Source organism: Carassius carassius, chromosome 15 (assembly GCF_963082965.1).
Source record: "Carassius carassius chromosome 15, fCarCar2.1, whole genome shotgun sequence".
NCBI lineage: Eukaryota > Metazoa > Chordata > Actinopteri > Cypriniformes > Cyprinidae > Carassius > Carassius carassius.
In genome coordinates this window covers 32880440-32899762 of record NC_081769.1, presented here as the reverse complement: position 1 = coordinate 32899762, position 19323 = coordinate 32880440, and the positions used below count along the sequence as shown (strand labels likewise).

Sequence of the window (19323 nt, the reverse complement as noted above, 5' to 3'; positions counted from 1 at the left end):
ACATCCAATATTATGAAAAAATGCATTAATAAATTGTAATTTTTTATGATTGTAAAATGTAATTTTAATTACCTTGTAATTGTTACTGTATCCCCACATATGGTTGTTTGTTTATTTTTGTTCTGATGTTCACCTGTTTCATTGTGGTATTAATAATAATAATAATAAAAAAAAGGTTTCAATGAATTATGTCCTCAAACTAGGTTCATAATTTAATATACTCTTTAGATATTTCTAAAAACCTTAACAGGCTATTTAAAGAAGGATCCAAAACATATGGCCACAAAAGATCAGCTTGCGTTCAATGAACTCAATCTTTTTTTCTTTTCTTTGAAATTTCTTTTCTATTTCCTGTGAAATATTCAACAGGGTTATTAAAAGGTCTATATTTGGCTTGATATTTTTGTCGCACAATGCATGTCACTTAAAAAAGATATAAATCTACCTCTTTAAACACTGATGCCTCAAGTTTCAGGTCAATCCCCCAAACTAGCTCTCTCTGCTGTAGTGTTTGTGGAGGGCTCAGTTTACACTCATACCTGCCCGCCCACAGTGGGATGATCCCGGTGCATCCACGAGCCGCGCGGCGCGCGCTCCGTTCCTCCGGAGCTCAGTTCACTAACAGTGAGACAGCACACGGAGATTACCGAAGCTTTCACTTGTGCATAGAGAGCACGACACACGGTAAGAGCAAATCGAGCACTAGTGAAGAATATCCAATCACATAATTATGCATTTAGCGACTTTATTTTATTCGCGTCATTTATTTTGTTATATTTTCGTGTTCGTCTCGTCATGTGTAAACAAACGGCTGAGTTTGAAACAACACTGTTCATTCAATATAAACTGTTATCTTATTTTCATTTTTTTTTTTTATCGCATTTTAAGTTCAGTTTGGATATGATTTGTTTTCGGTAGGCTAGATAATTGATATCACTGCAGCTTTTAGTTAGGTTTATGTGGATATACTAGCCTACTATTTTGGGAGCAAAGTACAAATTGTAAATTCTGTGCTTTTTATAAGAGTGGTAGCCTAAATGGATGAAGTGAGGATGTTTTTTCTTCTTCTTGTGAATGAGAAATTGCCATACAGGGAATGTTTTGAAACGGCATTAATGGAGTAAAGATGATAGTTTATGAAACGAAGCGATTTGGTGCTTTAATAAATTTGCATATGAGTATGTGTACATTTTACATTACATTATAATGATTGGTTTTATTTTATTTTTCTTTATAAGTTTGAATGTAGTGTATGTAATACTTTCTTTATTCTGGCTGGTCGTTTACTTAATGTAATTTTATGTATTTAAAACTGAGTTTTTGAAGATTTAAATCTTTTTCTTAAAGGTACAGTGTGCGATTCTTGCGCCTCTAGCGGAACCAAACCGAATTGCAATAATAATGAATGGTTGAGTTTAAATTCCCATAAATTCGTGCACTCAATGACACGAAGAAATTACTAGGATGTACCAAATCATTCATACAGTTTAGTTAGGATGATGACTTTAAAGTCAGGAAGCATATATTGACCAAAACACTACATTTTCAGAGTGGAAATTGTTGATGGACTATGCATGACCTCTTCTCTCATTTACACTAGACTAGGAAATCATGTAAGTTTATAACCCAAAGTTTACACAGTGCAAGAGTGTTAAATGGTAGGGTTGGTGTGGTGAGAGAAGCTTTAAACAAAAGAACAGACTCCACTTCAGGAAAGTGAGGTGACCACATGTGTTTTTGGAAATGACAGATACAGTAGCCTAAAAAAAAACTACTGAGCCAAACAGACACAGTTGTACTACTAATTAAGTCTTTTCTCAATCTGTATGGATTTATAGCATTAAGTTTCTGGAGTTAATGGATGGTTAATGCTCACAGCCCTCCCCCACTAAAAAGCTTTATAGGTTAGGTGGCAAACCATGCACTAACTTTCCACAAAGTCAGCAGAATTAACCACTGAGAACCAGTCTAAACACTCAAGAACTAGACCAAACGCAGAGATTTCACCTGTCTTTGAACCATAAGTGAGGTCTCTTCATACTGGTGTATTGTCTTCCAAACCCCAAAATAGGATAAACACGTGTCTGTGGCGGTGTCATCTCTCTGACGCACCAATGCATGTGAAATGTAAACATCAGCATGATGCTCCTCTGCAGCCTGTCATTATGTATGTTTATTGAGGTCTAATATCTGCTTGCAAACAACAGTAAAGTCTTTGATATATTGCTGAATGCATTAGATCCAAATTATGACCCCAAATACGGCCATAGACGTTCACTCCAATAGCTACTAGCATGCATTAATGCTCACTTTTTAACAGTGTCAGACCAGGCCTTGGGACATTAGATCTGAAGTGTGGAAAAACTTTCACTATGTATTCACTATGTGTATATATATATACACACTCACACACACACACACATACATATGTTTTCATATTTAAATAACATTTCTTATATATTAATAATTTTATAAATGTATATTATTATTTTTTTTACATATACTGTATATTTTCATCTGAGTGTATCAATGACAAGATTAATATATACTTATATTAATGCATTTAATTAGATTCTCTAGATCTCTATTTTCTATTTTTATTCAATTTTTTTCAATGATATATTTCATATTTTTTATGCATATTTTTCTCTCTCTCTTTATGTTCGTATATTATTTATATAACAGATCTAGATCTATATTATCAGCTCTGCAGTAGACCTGTGTTGTCCACATCTCTCATCTGAGCTGCTTTGAGATGAATAAATGTGAAAGCACTGGGGCGGACGGTCAAAACACACGAGAGAAGCCCACGGGCTTCATGCAGTGACCTTTGTCAGTTTTTATGCGATCGGCTGAAAGGATGCCCACGCCGCTCTGGAAGTGAACCCTATGTAGGGAACACACTTCTCACTCGTCTCAGTGTGACCACATCATCAGTCTCAAGTGTTTCATGCATCCGGGGTGGAAAAGAAACAGCTGTTTTGTTTTATCAAAAGCCCAAATGTCGCTCTTCTTTCAGCCTTTTATTTTCTCCTCAAGTGCAATCATGTATACAATCATTCCCCCCAAAGAAATAATCACATCTATAGTGCTAATGTGTGGCTGCATGTTAACAGCATGAAGATCGGGTTACTAATTAGAGGCTGAAGGTTCCTCAAACTAGTCCCTATAAAGTCCTCTAGACTTTTTCCCTTCATGATTTATTAACTCACTGCACTATTAATATTAAATGGACAAATCCCGATGCTATGATGCTCACGGGACGCCTTACAGCTGTGGGAGCGGGTTGCTGATAGTCACACATCCCCTTAATTGTCCCCGGCTCGTCTAGATAGCACTGGATCTCTCGTGGCACATGAGGGGCCTGTAGATATTGTTGAGCACTGATCTTTCCCTTTGCTGGAGTGGTGGGGGCATTGAGGGGAGATTACGGGCTATTTCTGTGGCACTTTGGGCCTGTGTGCGACCAACGAGCCAGACTAGCGGTTAATGAGAGAGGACAGCTGACAGGTTCAGCGGAGGCTGTGAAGCAAGAGGAAACAGCAGGGAATCACGTGGCCTTTTTAGGTAGAAAGTGAGTGATCGAGAGTCTGGCTTGTGCTTTATTTTTAAGTTCAGCAGGAAAGGAATGATTTTTTCAAGAACTAAACTTCTGTCCTTGTTTACTCACCAATCTGAGATATGAAAGAGGAATATGTGAGCAATAAATGCTTCCTTTAAGTTGAGAAAAGAGAATGAGAGAATTGATCACTATTGGTTATTTTTGGATATTTGCATTTATTCGTTTAGCAGGCACTTTTATCCAAATAAAACCACAAATATAAATACAAGCAATTTAATTAAAATGAAAAATTTAAATTTGTTTTAGTTAAATTGGTAGTATATATTTGTACATATTAATAATTTGATTTTTTTTCATAAATATTTATAGTGAGGTCCTTTGTTTAAATTATTTATTTACTTAATGTACAAAAATATGCTATAAAAAACTAATAAATAAATTATATATAGTTATACAGTTATATTCACATTTGTATTATTTATTATTTAGTTAATTACACAGTATATATATATATATATATATATAATATATATATATATAGGTTATAATAAAAAAAAATTCTTACATTTTCATATTGACATATAGCAAGAAATTATTTATTAAATTTATTTAACTTATTTAAATATTTGAGCTTAACAATTATTTAACCAGGAAGTAAATCTAAGGTACGTATAATATAAATAAAAAAATAATATTCATAAATTATTATAATTAAAAAAAAAAAAAAAAGTGAAAGTGAAGTGACATTCAGCCAAGTATGGTGACCCATACTCAGAATTTGTGCTCTGCATTTAACCCATCCGAAATGCACACACACAGCAGTGAACACACACACACACACTGTGAGCATACACCCGGAGCAGTGGGCAGCCATTTATGCTGCGGCGCCCAGGGAGCAGTTGGGGGTTCGGTGCCTTGCTCAAGGGCACCTAAGTCATGGTATTGAAGGTAGAGAGAGAACTGTACATGCACTCCCCCCACCCACAATTCCTGCCGGCCCGGGACTCGAACTCACAACCTTTCGATTGGGAGTCCGACTCTCTAACCATTAGGCCACGACTTCCCAAAACTACTACTGCTACTACTACCAATAGTAATAATAATTTATTATAAATGAATAATAAAAAATATTTATAACCTTATTAAATTAAGGTTATATATATATATATATATGTCTGTGTGTATATATATATATTTCTATCTCTCTCTCTGTATGTATTGATTTGTTAAGTGTTTTTGTGTGGCAGTTGCTGGATTCAGGTCACAATGGATAATCAATGCAATATCTCTGGTAGTGTTTTGTGTTTGCTGTCATAGGGTGAAAACATGGTGCAGGATTGTTGTGGTGCATGACATTTGATGGTTTGATGTTAGACAGGACGACTGGAGGGGTCAGGCGTCCCTCCCCATCATCCCATCACCCCCGACCCCTTCCACAAGTCACACTTGTTTTAACACTTGAGTCTGTGGTGACCTTAACATGAGCCTGGCACATCACACTAACAGCCGGACCACAGCAGCTTTATCTGAGGGAACTAGAGACTGGTTAATGTGTTGACAGGAATAAACTCAACTACGTTATCACTTGTGTTCCCTGAGAGCAGATTATGGCAATCAAGTTAAGACTTAACCTTCCAAATGATCTGTAATGTAATCTGATCAGCGTTTGTGCTGCTCGTTCTACACAATTGCTCTTTGCTTTAGGCAGTTCACAAAAAATTCAGTTTTGTGAATGCTTAAAATGCTGCATGTAGATCAGATTATTCTCACTTAGACACAGATGAGCATGCATAGACTAGATATATGTATATCAAATACACATTCACATGCACACCCGCATTAGTCCTCAGGAACTTGGGCACCTCGCCTTTCCTGTCATTGCACGCACAAATCTTGAACATTTTCTCTGAGGAAAAGTAAGATGTTTCCATGCCCCTTTGTGTTTTTCCTTTACTATAATAGACGTGCACAACCTTTAGCACTTCTCAAGGCAACTCCTTCATTTCCTGTCTGAACTTTCCGGCTCTCATGAATGGATTAGATGGAGAAGCCAGGTCCACATTCATAGGAGGATATTCTGTTTTACTCTGGTGAAATTTATAGCTCTTTATCAGGCCTCTGCAGTGTGAAAAAAAGAAAGAAACAAAGCAGTTTATGACGTAACTAATGGAAAAGTAGGGTAAAGTCCACTGAAGTGATGTGTGAACTCTTTAACACAACATCTTAACCCTGTAAAGCCTGAAATAAATGAAACAACAGGCAGAACGTTTTTGAATCAGAGCACTTTTTGGAAACTTTAGTGAAAATATAAATTAAATCTTTATTTAAAAAAAATGTTTTTTATATATTTGATTTATCAAGCTGTTATGATATAATAAGAATATGGATTTAAAGCTAAACTTTTTCCTTAATGGTTAATTGATAGGTCATTATGCCATCTTTTGTTTGTTGTTGTTGTTGTTTAGGACACATTTGCATTTTAACTACACCTTTACATTTATTGGTTTAGCAGATGCTTTTATCCAAAGGGCTTGTCATAGACTCAACAATATTCATAGAATACAATACTAGATTTATTAGAAAGTTTATTAGAAATGTGATCCGGTGAATAACACATAGAAAAAATAATCTTCAAAAATAAAATAAAATAAATATTTTCATTTAAGTAATTAATTTTATTTTATATAAATTATAAATAATTATATAAAAAATAATATATATGGACATATTTGTTTTCTTACAATCAACATTAAATTTAATGCAACAAATACATATTCTTACAAACTATAACCAGTGAATTAACAGTAATGGGAGTACTCTTTTCTTTTTCTTTTCTTTGTTTGCTTCTCTGTTTTTTTCTTTTTATTCCAATAATGAACATTTTAAAGGGTAATCGTTTAATTTTTTAAAATGAAAAGCTAAAAAAGCTCAACCTACTGCTGTTATCAAAATAGCTTTTTGGTCAATATTTGCACAATATAATTATATACAACATTTTGTTCTCGTTTTCTTTTTGCACGTTTTCTTTTTTGGCTTTCGAGATTAAATATGTTCCTGATAACCTGCAAATTTGGTTTAAATAATCAAATCACAAACATTCCAGACCACATTTACACCTGCATTCATCACTGATCAGTGATGTTGTTAATAGCTGATGTAAATGGTGCCCATTTGTCTCCGGCTCACATTTGTGACGTTTGAATGACAATAGATGCCCACCGGGTCAGTTAAGTGTCCACCTCATAATTTGGAGAGGGTTTAGGGGGGTCTGTCATGTTTTTGTGGCCCGTACGCCCGTCCAGCCTCCACCATCATACATCAACTGCATAATAGCACTCAGGAGCTCTCTGTGCTCTGGAGATCTATGCTACCTCTGCCTTTGTGTGCGGAGAGTGTTTGTGTCTGTTGAGTTTTATTGTCACGTGTTTTCTTTCTCTCTGTTTTTCTTTCTAATGAGCCGCAGCATTCAGTCCAGCCTCTTATCTCCACAGCCAGAGGCCTCTATTGTCTGTGCCGATAAATAATGCAGGAGCTGGTCTGTGACGGACGTCCTGAGCCTTTTGTGGTTTTATATCGGAGTCCAACACGGGACCTTTAAATGTAATTAGGCTGCTCAGACTGGGTGGGACAGACACACTCTGCACTGTTTGAGTGTGCTTTTAATTAGAAGCGTTGAAGTTTTATCAACTGGATGCAATAACTTTCCGTTTCAATTCATGGCACGGACTATAAATAATATGCTTTACTGCCTGGATTGGAAGTGTTAGAATATTCCACAACATTCTAATGGAATGGAATATTTGGAATATTTAACCATTTTAGATTTATGAATTTTATTAAGATTAAGAAGTATAGTTTTGCATATTATTATTATTATTATTATTATTGTCTAAAACAATCAGTGAAGCATTTATATTAAAGTAAATAAAATAATATATAACAATTATATATAAAATACGTTTTTTCATTATTATTATTATTATTGTTAATAGTTCATATTAACTAAATATTGAAATTATATACAATTAAATCAATTTAAATGATTATTTAACTAATTTAATTAATTATTACTGTTTTTTTAATTGTTTGTTTGTTTGTTTTTCAGTTGAGTAAAAGATTAAGGAAATCCGCTTTTAAAAAGATTTATTTAAAGTTCAATAAATGCATGATGTTTCAAAATTGCTGTGTAATCAAATAATTGTGATCTCAATAAAATAACCATGAATATGAATTATTTTTATTTTTAATCGAGCAGCCCTATGATGTACATCATTTAAGGTTTAGTGTCCCAGTAAATGTTACACACGCACACAAATAAATAACATATGCTGTTTATGTGACTTTTAAACTTTTATAGGCAGTTTGAATCATTTTCCACCCATAATCTAACATATATCAGGATATTAAACCATAAATAAGGCCTATATATTTAGTCAAATGGGTTAAGACTGTCTTTTTGGTCGTGTTGCTACTCTACAGCAGATTATGGCTTTAGATGCAGCTTGTAAGAAAACATCTGTTTTCTCTCTGACCTTGTTGGATGACTGTTTTGGCCTCTGCAGGCAGACGGTCTGCCCACCAACTTCACCGAGACGCAAAGACATACCAGCATGAAAGCCAGTGAGATGAGAGGAGGCTGGATTAGCAGGGGTTAATTACAAGCCCTCAAGAGCCACTGCTATTACTGGGCAGTTCAACCCTCAAAAGAGAGAGGAGCACAGGCGATTCATGTCACTAATTTGCCTCTTTAAAGCCAAAGAGAGTAATACAGTGCACAGTAAAAGAGCAAATGCTCTCGCTGATGCTGTGAACATGTGAAACGACTGTAGTGATGTGGGACTGATCTCAGATCAGTGCTAAACAGAGACATTTTGCTTTTAAAAATCTCAATTTTGTTTGTGTTAGACGTTATATTTTAGATGAGTTGTGAGCTTGCAAATCAAATCGAGTTTAAATTAAATAAGTTGATTTATGTGGTTCTCTTGAATGAATCAACTGAACCAATTCAGACTGAATCAAATCATCTCAGATCAATCACTGAATGGCTTAGTTTATAGTACATATCTGCAAAATAATTTTGTAAAATAGCTTGTATTTATTTATTTAATTTTAGTTTATTGTTTAGAATGTTAGTTTGGGGGGAACAGCTGAAGGAAACTTTGTGAATGTGAAGAAGTTCATTTAATAGTGTTTTATTCTATAAACTAGGCTATTATTAGCTCATGTCCTAAACACGGTGATCCAGCATTCAAATGACTTTCCCACTGGTTTGGAAAGATCTATATTAGTGATGAAATGCATTTACAAGCCAATAATAGCCTTAAGTGCACTTAAGTGATGTAGACAAGGCTAATAATAATGTGGTAATTATGAAACATGCTACTGTGGCTTAATTTGTGCACCATATTTTGATTGCATTAACCTGACTGATTATGCATTGTATAAGGAAAATAATAGAAGACTGGTCCGGGGTTTTTTTTTTTTTGTTACCAAATTTCAAGTCTATTGGGCTGGTGGTTCATCTAATAAAAACAGTTAATATATTTGTAATATCATTAAATCAAAAGACTGAAAAATAAAAGCCCAACTGGTTAAATAAGTGTGTTTTCTGAGTTTGGACCTCCTGTTGCTCACTTATTTTCTGAAAGTCCCTAAATCCAGATCCATCTCATGCTCAACACCTGTTCAGAATTCTTTCCCGGAACTTTCCCAAACAATGGCTGCTTTTCCCGGACTCTCTGACATCTGGAAAATGTTGCAGTTCCCCTTTTGACTGGATTTATAGTGAAGGGCTTCAGAGGGGGTCGAGGTACATGAGAGGTGCTGTAGTTGTACTTTTATGTTAGGGATTTTTTTCTCCTTCAGAATTTGTCTGTGCAGTTGATTTTTCTCCCTACTTTAAGTCTGACTATTGAGGAAAATAGAGTTTGGAATTTAGCAGCACACACCTTTTTTTAGTTGTACTAAACAACTGCTATTCATAGTGAAACTGGCAAACAAAGCACAGTTTTTTCCCCATTTACTAGGTCACAAGGACATATTCACTTGAAAATACCATGTATTGTCTTTTTTTTCTGTGAGGGAATATAAAAATAGCACTTTGATGTGTCATGTTTCGAATGTCTTCCTTTTCAGAATTATCCATGCAGTCAAAATGTTTTTAAGCTAGCTTTGCAATCAAATTCTTTGAGTTGTAAGTGCTATTCTTAATGGACTAAAACCATGCAGAATCATAAAAACTACTCCAGTGTGTTCAAAATTAAATGCAGAAAATGGTCTTACATCTTAAAGGAAATGTTTTTTATAAGCTGATTTTGGGGTCTCTAAAATATGGACGCAGTCATGCATTATTTAGCAAAGCCCTCAAGGAATGCAAATGTGGCATGTGGGTTAAGCTAATGCTGATGGTGAAGGCCATTACCTCTGCAGTCTGAATCCACATGGTCACAGTTTCCCTTAATAGACTTTCTAAATGCATCTGAGGGTAAATGGGCAAAATTCCCTGTGTAACATTCAGTGTCAATCCAGACTATGTCATGTCTATTATGCATATTCATTCAAAGCTAAAATGCACTAAATTTGGACAGCACATTTGTATGAGTGAACTGTTATTTAGGGCTAGTTCAATAGGTGAGCACTGTGAAGTCAAATCAGTCCATGAATAAGCTAATGGCACTGCCTGTGGCCCCAGACATAAATTTCTGCCAACTTCATCGGCTCACAAAGGGCTACAGAGACTTCTGTTCATGCTGCCATATGGCCTACGCCTTGGGAGATTGGCTCTCCCTTGAGAAATGCTAAAAAAAAATTAACTTTGTCTCTACCGTTTTTGTTTTCACAGGGCTCTAGGTATAGAAGAAGAAAGACAGGACCTCTGTCTATCAAACTCTGAAGTGCCCCGGTGCCAGCTGTATATGTCAAGCCAACCATAACGACACAGGACAATAGAAGCCCAGCCCAGAGACGGCTATCAAAAAGCAAATAATCAAGCTCATTAGCGCTCTTCCTTCAAGACGACCTTCTCTGAAAAGATTAACAGAAGAAAGGAACTAAACGAGGAGGGAAAAAAGCCACTGGCAGCTATTTCTGATGCTCTGTGGTGAAGAGAACATCTCATTTGGGATTTAGGGATTGCAGAAAAAGGATTTCCCCATGCCCTGCCCATTTTTCCCAATGCCTGTATAAATATTGCATGGACATATCGAATCAACCCTTTTCCAAAAGCGTCCAGTAAAGAGACTAATTGTAGCAAATCCCAACAGTCTGTTGCATAAACCTTCCAGATTCTCAGATGCCTAGAAATCTATATTCATAGGGATCCTATAATTGGATCCCTAAAATTCAGAGACACATCAGATCTTGACGAAGCATCAAACCAGTGGTTTAATCTCCAGAGAGTTTCCTTGTCCTTTTTTGGGCAAGGCAGCTGCTTTGTCCTTTTTAGTTGGATGCATTTTTGCAGAACTCCAAAATGAAGCCATTAACTCCCATTGGTTCACCTTCTCCACTGCGGCTCCTAAACAAGGGGCCTGATTACCTGCGCAGGCAGATGGATGCCGGAAGCAGGGGACGTTCTGTCAGTGCTGTAGAGCGACTGGAAGCTGACAAGGCAAAGTACGTCAAGAGTCAACAGGTCATCAACACGAAGCAGGAGCCTGTGTTAGTTCCCTGTGCGACCCCTCCACCGGTGCCTCGTCGCAGCTTCACAGTGTCGACACCTTCAACGCCCATCCTCCCAGCTCGAAATCAAATGAAGCCTTTCTCTGCACCATTGTTCCCACGGGATGAAAATGAGGACGACTCCAAGAAAGAGAACTGTCGGAATGAAACCGATGAGGAAACCAAGAATTGCAACAATGCAAACAAGCCTCCTGCAACTTCTCTAAGAACTCCGATCATTGCTCCATTAGTTGCTCCACATAGTGCACCAATAATGCGCAGGAGCAATGGCAAACGCATGCTGCGTCCAGACTCCCTGGTCATTTACAGACAGAAGAAAGAGTGCAAGAGTCCCAGTGGAGGTGGAGAAAATGCCAACGGCAACTTAGAGGTCAAGGGATACAGCTTTGTAAGACGGCTCTTCCAGGGATCTATGCGTGAAAAGAGCGGTGGGAATGAGGCTCAAAAAATGGTGATAAATGAGGAGAAGGGGTCTTCCTCTCGAGACGGGGATTCGCGAATGTCTTGGTCCATTGATAAAGACACTGTCGATGGCGGGAATGAGACCAGACGATCAAGCAAATCCGAGCGAGAGCACTCAATGCCCGAGACACAAAACAACAACATTGGTTTTCAGGAGAAGCAATCGAAAAACTGCATGATCATCAGTTTACTAAACAGGACGGGGAATGCCAACAATAACGACATGGACCCATGGAAGCCAGTCGTTCCTCAGATGCGATCCGATTTGAAATGCTCCAAGTCAGAATTGAGACTACGCTGTTCGCTAGCCATGTCCGAGCAGGAACGCTTCTTCGACTACTGTGGATTGGACCTGGATATGGTTGAAAGGCTCGGACCGGAGAACTTTTTAAATGGGGCAAGTTCAGTCGACACGCTCTCGCTGCTACTGAGGAGTGTCGGAGGCGGCGGCTCAGAGCCCAGCGAGTTTTCCCGACACTCCGGTGAAGGACTTTTCCAGGAGGAGCTTGCCGAGCAGATTCCTACAGGTGTGTCCATTATTGAGAGAAATGCACGGGTCATAAAGTGGCTCTACAGTTGTAAGAACGCAGCCCAGGAGGGTCCTAAAGAGTCTACTGTTTGATTATCACAATGACCAATCCTGAGACTTTCTGGAGCTGTGTTCCAGTCTGGAAAACTACATTGTATTTATTTCACATGAGACATTGTATTTAAGAGATTTGTTTGGCTTTTCACAGCCAGTACGAGAACATTGATGTTATTTTGTGCAAGTCACATATGAAGCTGCAAACCGACACTTCCTTTTATGACCTACACTGTGGCTTTGTTGAAATCACCCCCTATAACCTCATTCACTATTACAAACATTAGTTTACTAATATAGTCCACTCGAAGGAGTGGGTGAAAACAAATGAGCGAATTTGAAGACTGAATGTGGCTGTGGACTCTTCTGATGAAACTCGAAAATGTATTTGTTGCATTTCTCACATTGCATGGCTATTCTGTAGTGGCCTGTTCACTCATTATTACGGTGCATTTTGGGATTGAATGAGTACATGTCCACTGCGGTTTCAGACTAGTGCACTATAGCTTGTAGGGGGCAATAATGATATATATTTAGCAATTTCATCTCCTGTTCTCTATAAATAGAAAGTGTCATGAGTCTGACCTGTTACTTCTGTTTAGAAACGAGTGTTATTCATTGAACGTAACTTAAAGAACGTGTCATCTGATTAATAATTTAACATTGCAAACCACTAAGCTTTTTCTCTGGGGTTGGGAAACCGATGCATGAGTGTTAAATTAACCATGTGTACCTCATTTCCAAACTGTCCCAGTTTAGTTTGTGTGTTGCCTTCTTTCCTTAAACGCAGGCGTTGGAACAAACACACAGAGGACCCCTGTGGGGATATTAATGCACTGAATTGGAGAAAGAAATACAGTGGGAGCTATTTATCCTGCTATGAAACATATTTTGAACGCTGAGTGTATGCAAAGAAAAATGCAAGGCCTTAAAAAAAAAGATTTTGAGTTTTATTAACTTATGCCAAAGAAATGTGCTGCGTACTGATGTACAATATGTTCCAAACCCTGTTGAGCCGCCTTGAGAGAATGACGTTCACAGAGTTTGATTTTAGCATGTTGCTAAGCTAATAACCTGGGAAATACTGGATTAAACTGTATGTTTTTATTAATATTTTTACAGTACAGAACATAATATGTTCAGTGTTGGGAAGGTTACTTTGGAAATGTTATAGGTTACAGATTACAAGTCACCCTATGTAAAATATTTTACAATTACTTTAGTAAAGTATTGTAACTGATTACATTTGAGCACAGCCACCACAAAATCTGACTTGAGTTCGCTCTGAGGTTAAATACAGATTTAAAATCATAAGAAATCGTTTAATAGCTGAAACTGTTTTTCAAATCAAATCTTTGCATAGCTATGGCAGGAAACTAGAATCCAACAATGCCTTGGACAACCATTTAATCAAAAAAATAATTATAATAATAAAGCATATACATAAACCCAAATAGGAAATAAAATAGTTATCAAATAAGCATGTGTCCTAATAATATTTTAGAGCAGTTAATGCATTTTCGGGAAAGAAATCAATAAAATCTGTATGTGTGTGAAAATATTCATATGTAACTCGCTTTGTAACTGTAATTGAATTACACATTTTTCTCAGTAACTGTAACAGATTACAGTTACATTTATTTTGTAACTAAATGTAACTACCCAACACTGAATACACTTATAAACAACACATCTTCCATGTTTGATTTTTTTTTCCTGTGCATTTAAGAATTATCATTTTTCATAAAAGGATGCATGATGTGCAAATTTGATTTTGGCAGAAACTCGAATTGTACAAGGCTTTGTAATTTTGCTCTAAACAGCGAATATTCATTTCTGAAGGGGACCAAAGGTAACATTTTAAGGATCAGTCATTGATAAACCAGTACTCTTGGTAGCCGCTCAATAGGTTTTGGAACAACCATAGCTGTCTTTTACCATACATATAACATGCAAATTACTCAGTTTCATTACCACATTTGTGAAACTGCATCTATGGGTAAATACTGTAATGCTAAATTATGGTCTTTGGATAATTGGTCCTCAATGCAAATGACAGTTCCTGTGGCAAAGCATTCTTCAGTACGCACTTGATCATGCTGTTTCTGTGTTTTTTAAAAAGTAGAGGAAGACATAACAGCAAGAGACAGTGTGGGAGACGCTGATGTGTTTTTATATTAAAGAAGACCTTTGAAAGCTCCTCCTGTCTGATTCAATCAATCAGACACTGATTCTCCTTTGTCGTAATGAATCCCCCGGTCGGAGGCATTAATCAATCTCTATGATACCACTGATAAATGAAGCAAAGGTCTGCTGCGGCATGCACAGGTCAGACTGCGATCTGCAGAGAAAGAACTGTGATCTTTCCTTTCAAACTTTTTCATCCCCACCGTCCAGATCACCCCAAATCTCTCTCTTGCATGTTTACATTCTATCTGTATATGTTTCTATAAAGAAGTTAGATTTCAACCCAAATAGATATTACAGAGAAAGTCCTAATAAAATCCTATTTCTGAACAACTGTATGCATTTGTGTTTTGTGTCGGTATAATTTAATTGAATGCAAAGAAAATTGTTTGCTGCTTAATTTTTTATATAATAAATAAAATGCAATAACCACGATACATTCAAAAGTAATAAAACATGACAGTAAAGACATTTATAATGTTACAAAAATTTCTAATTCAAATAATTATTGTTCTTTTTTAACTTTCTATTCATCAAAGGATCACAAAAATTTTATGTATCAGTTTTCACTAAAATATGAAACAACACAACTGTTTTCAATATTGATAACATTCAAAAAAGTTTCTTGTATGGCATTTCAGCTTATAAGAGTGTTATCTGAAGATCACGTGACGCTGAAGACTGATGCTGAAAATTCAGTTTTGATAACAGAAATAAATTACATTTTATTAGGTATTCACATAGAAAACAGTAATTGGAAATTGTAATAATATTTCACAATATTACTGTTTTTACTGTATTTGTATTCAAATTAATGCAGCCTTGGTGAGCATATGCATGAAACAAAATCACTGGAAATTCAGCTTGCCAGCTGCTCAGGTGTGTCATATTTCCAGTGTTGAAGGTGTGGAAACTCTTTAGATGATGTCATTGGAAATAAAAATGATTGCATGGTCCAACTGTGTAAAGCTATAAATCTAAATACTCTGAAGTGAGTGCTGCATGCCAGCACAGAGCTGATGATTACACAGTAGTCAGTCTCAGATTTCTTTCTAGTCTTCAGTGTTGTTAGGAAACACACACAACTCAGTTGTTAAATACATTTTGTGCATGATAGGAAACAACATACTTTTGAACAGCTCTTCGTCCTACGTCTCAGTGCATTTCAACACACAGCTCCTTTCTCACTGAAGCTCAAGTGTCTGTTATTCTGCAAGAATGCACACAACATGCAAAGCAGTACTGGATATGAAAAACATATTTGTGTGTTAAACAGTATATTCAGTGTGAAATCTGGAGAATGGGACTTGATGTTCTCAAACTGGATTTGATTGGTCAAAAACAGACATTATATACCAGAATGAATTCAGGTGTTTGGAAGAGTCATTTCTGAAATGCTTCATCTTTTAAAGAGGGATAATTATTCTGAAGAAAAAGTTTTATTATTAACAACTAACTTATTTTATTATTATTATTTGTAAATACATGTGTCCATTAAATCCAGAAAATGAAAATAAATACCTTAATTTTGCATGGACGCATTGATTAAAACGCATTGATTTTGTTTGTCAAAAGACATTGGTATTTTAAATGCATGCATGTGCTTTTTAATCATGAAAGAATGAAAAATGTATTCAGAAATCTATATTATATGTCATTATATGTATATGTCAGTATGATTTTTCTTTCTTTTTTTATTCATCAAGGACACATTAGAGTGACAGTAAAGACATAATTTTACAAAATAGTTCTATTTTAAATAAATGCTCTTCTCTAACTTTCTATTCATTTTACTATATATTCACATAGAAAACTGTTATTTTAAATTATAATAATACTATTTGACTTTATTAGAGTGTAAAGAGCTGGTGATCCTATTTTGTCGGTCAGGTCGGGTTACCCTCTTCCTCTCCAGCTCTCCTTCTCTTTCCTCTCTTCAGACACATATGTGAATGAAACAGCAGTTCTCTTCCTGACGTTCAAACGCTGTGGCCTGCTGTGACATCCTGTTATTGGTCCTGTCCGTAGTTTTTTCACACGCTTGCTTATCAAACAGCTCCTCTCCTCCCACAGCTGCTCTGGGGTGGACGGGTCCACAGATCATGTTTGCAAACCTTGTCTCGGTCTGACCCATGCAACTTTATCTCCAAGTGTGATGTCAGCGATGTCAGGATTCACAAATTTAGCCACGGCAGACTGACTCAACCCTTCTTTCTAGATACTGGAATGTGCATATAAAAAAGTCGATAATAATAATAAATAAAAACCTCTATGCAACAGTAATCATCCCATTTTCATCTGGGATTAATGTCAATATATTTATATAGTCTGTATGGTTTTTATTCATTTTTATTTCAGTTTTTATTTTTTTCTACATAAAGTTAAACTAAATCAAAAATGAGAAATGTTTCCTTGCTGACTGGCTAAAAATGAAATAGGTTAAGTTTATTTCAAGTAACAAAGATGCTAGTTGACTATAATAACCCTAATATAAATTCATATTTTTATGAGTAAATGAACTACATATTTCATAAAGCATTGCAAATAATGGAATAAAAGCATACATTTTAGTACAGTATAAAAGCTACTGAATATCAACGTGTACAATATATTTGATGTTCACTGCAAAATATTAAAATATAACACATTGCATCACTGACTTGTGGCTTCTACAGAATTCATATGCAGTTGCAAAAAGTGTTTTATACTTTAATATTAATCAAGAATGTGAAATAATTATTTATTAACATAGATAACATACATGTTTTGCTCAAACAGCTCAAATAAGGCGACTTCCTGATGAAGTATAAAGAGGTATAATGTTGTTTAAAAGAAGAAGAAATTAAAGAAAATAACTAAAGTAGAGGGATATATAGATTAGCACTTCCTGAGCGGAGCTGACGTTTAGGGTATGTTTGCGTCTGATGCAGGGTGTCGTGGGTGGTCTTGTAAGCACCGTAAAAGCACAATTATACAGTCTCAGGTGCATTTAGCAGACAGCGAGAACTACACACATCTGAACTCTGTCTGAAAAACCTTCTGGATTCGTAAGACAAAGCATGCCAAGATTTCCACTCTCATTGTGCCATGGCAGTATAATGAGACTCTGTTCACAATCGCCCTCGTGCACAGTGAGGGAATTTGCATCGGGGTTGTGAAGTGTGGTAAATCTGGCCTAATTCTTCTGGCCCAGCAGCTCCCATATGCCAGAGCCATGCATGAGTCAGAATGATCTGTCCCTCCATCGGCATAAACAGGCGGGATGGAGGAGAACTTGTCCTGGGAGAGGCCTAAAATAATTCAGATGAAAATAATGCATGATAACAGTGTTGCAGGAAGACTGGGGGAGAAAAAACCTGCCCTAAACACAACTGCAACAGGAAGAAATATAAACACGCACCTGCAAAAGAAACAGTCTAAGCCTAAAACAGATGTTTTATAGAAAAAAAAACATCCTTAGACGAGAACCAAGAGTGACATTTATTATTTTCACAATACATCACAATATAATATTGACTATCCATAGATGTAAGACCTTAATAAATGATGAAGCTATTTAAAAGTATGGGATTTTTAAAATGTTTTTGAAAATCTCTTCTGGTCACCAGGGCTGCATTTATTTGATTAAAAATAGAGTAAAAAATGAAATATTCAAAATAAGTGTATTATCATAAGTGACATTATTTTTGATGTTGAAAAGAGATGCTACTTTATACTTCTGTGTAAACCGTGATACAATTTAGTAGAATGTTCAAAAGAACAGCATTTATTTTCAATTAAACAACATTTACTGTAGCACTGTTGAATTTTTATCTAAAATCTCGACATTAAAAATGCCAGTATAAAATATTAGTATACAAATAAGTTCATGATATCATAGCAATCTTTGCACGTGTGCGAAAGCTTCAAGACTTAATTCGGATGGGCTTAGGAAACCTAAAACTCTTGGGGGTTTCTGGGAGGGTCTGTTTCGGTGCTTCACAAAAAGCGTCCGAGCGCAGGAGAAGATCCGATGGCAGCAGAAGGTCATAAATCAGAGGACAGACCTTTTCACTTCAGTCTCTGAGGCGTAACCTCACTTCTGTGAGGTCAGAGAGAGAGAGAGAGAGAGAGAGAGGGGCTCCTGACACTGCTCTGTGGGAACATGGCATGTGAATTACGGCTCTTTGTAATGACCTCCTGACATCAGGACAGACCTGAGAATGAAGGGCAGAGAGTGGTTGGTGGAAAATCACAGGAAAACCTGACAAAAAGTTTGTTTATTTGATGTTTTAGGATTTCCTTATATCATATTTTTAGACTATGTAAAAAAAAAAAATTAATAAGATGATAATTTATTTATTTATAGTTAATTATTATCTTTTAATTTTTTCTTTCTAAGTTTTGCAACTCTCAATGTCTGGACAATATGGCGAATAAAATATGTGAATAAAAAGTTTCTTTAATTTATTCTGCATATCATATTTAGCCCTCTGATTTAATGTAGCAAAAAAATTTTTTTTTTTTTAAATAATATGTTTATTTAAAAAAAAAAAAAAAAAAAAAAAATTATATATATATATATATATATATATATATATATATATATATATATATATATATACAATGGCTTCTTAAAAACATTTTAATAATAAAAAAAAAATATTCACCCCTTTTTTTGCACTTATTATTATTTATTAGCTTATTACTGTATTACTAACGTATTATAACGTATAGAGACCTCGTCCTGTAACTATACTATATATATGAAAACGTGTTAAATAACTCTGTTATAAAAAAGTAATCAAATTACAGTAATGTGTTACTAAGTAATGCGTTACTGCACAACACTGGTCAAAAGACACTTCTA

At 35.8% G+C, this 19323-nt stretch overlaps 1 protein-coding gene across 1 annotated transcript; it reads left to right on the top strand.

Annotated features, from left to right (window-relative positions):
• Nucleotides 1-558: 558 nt before the first annotated feature.
• Nucleotides 559-13529, top strand: LOC132158923 (protein FAM110C-like). The gene is made up of 2 exons (XM_059568551.1): nt 559-684; nt 10404-13529. Exon 2 carries the CDS (start codon nt 11034-11036, stop codon nt 12324-12326), a length of 1293 nt encoding a protein of 430 aa, XP_059424534.1. The 5' UTR covers nt 559-684; nt 10404-11033; the 3' UTR covers nt 12327-13529.
• The last annotated feature ends 5794 nt before the right edge of the window (nt 13530-19323 follow it).

Excerpts from the sequence above, each read along its gene's own strand:
- LOC132158923 (XM_059568551.1), top strand. The coding sequence starts at position 11,034 with ATGAAGCCATTAACTCCCATTGGTTCACCTTCTCCACTGCGGCTCCTA.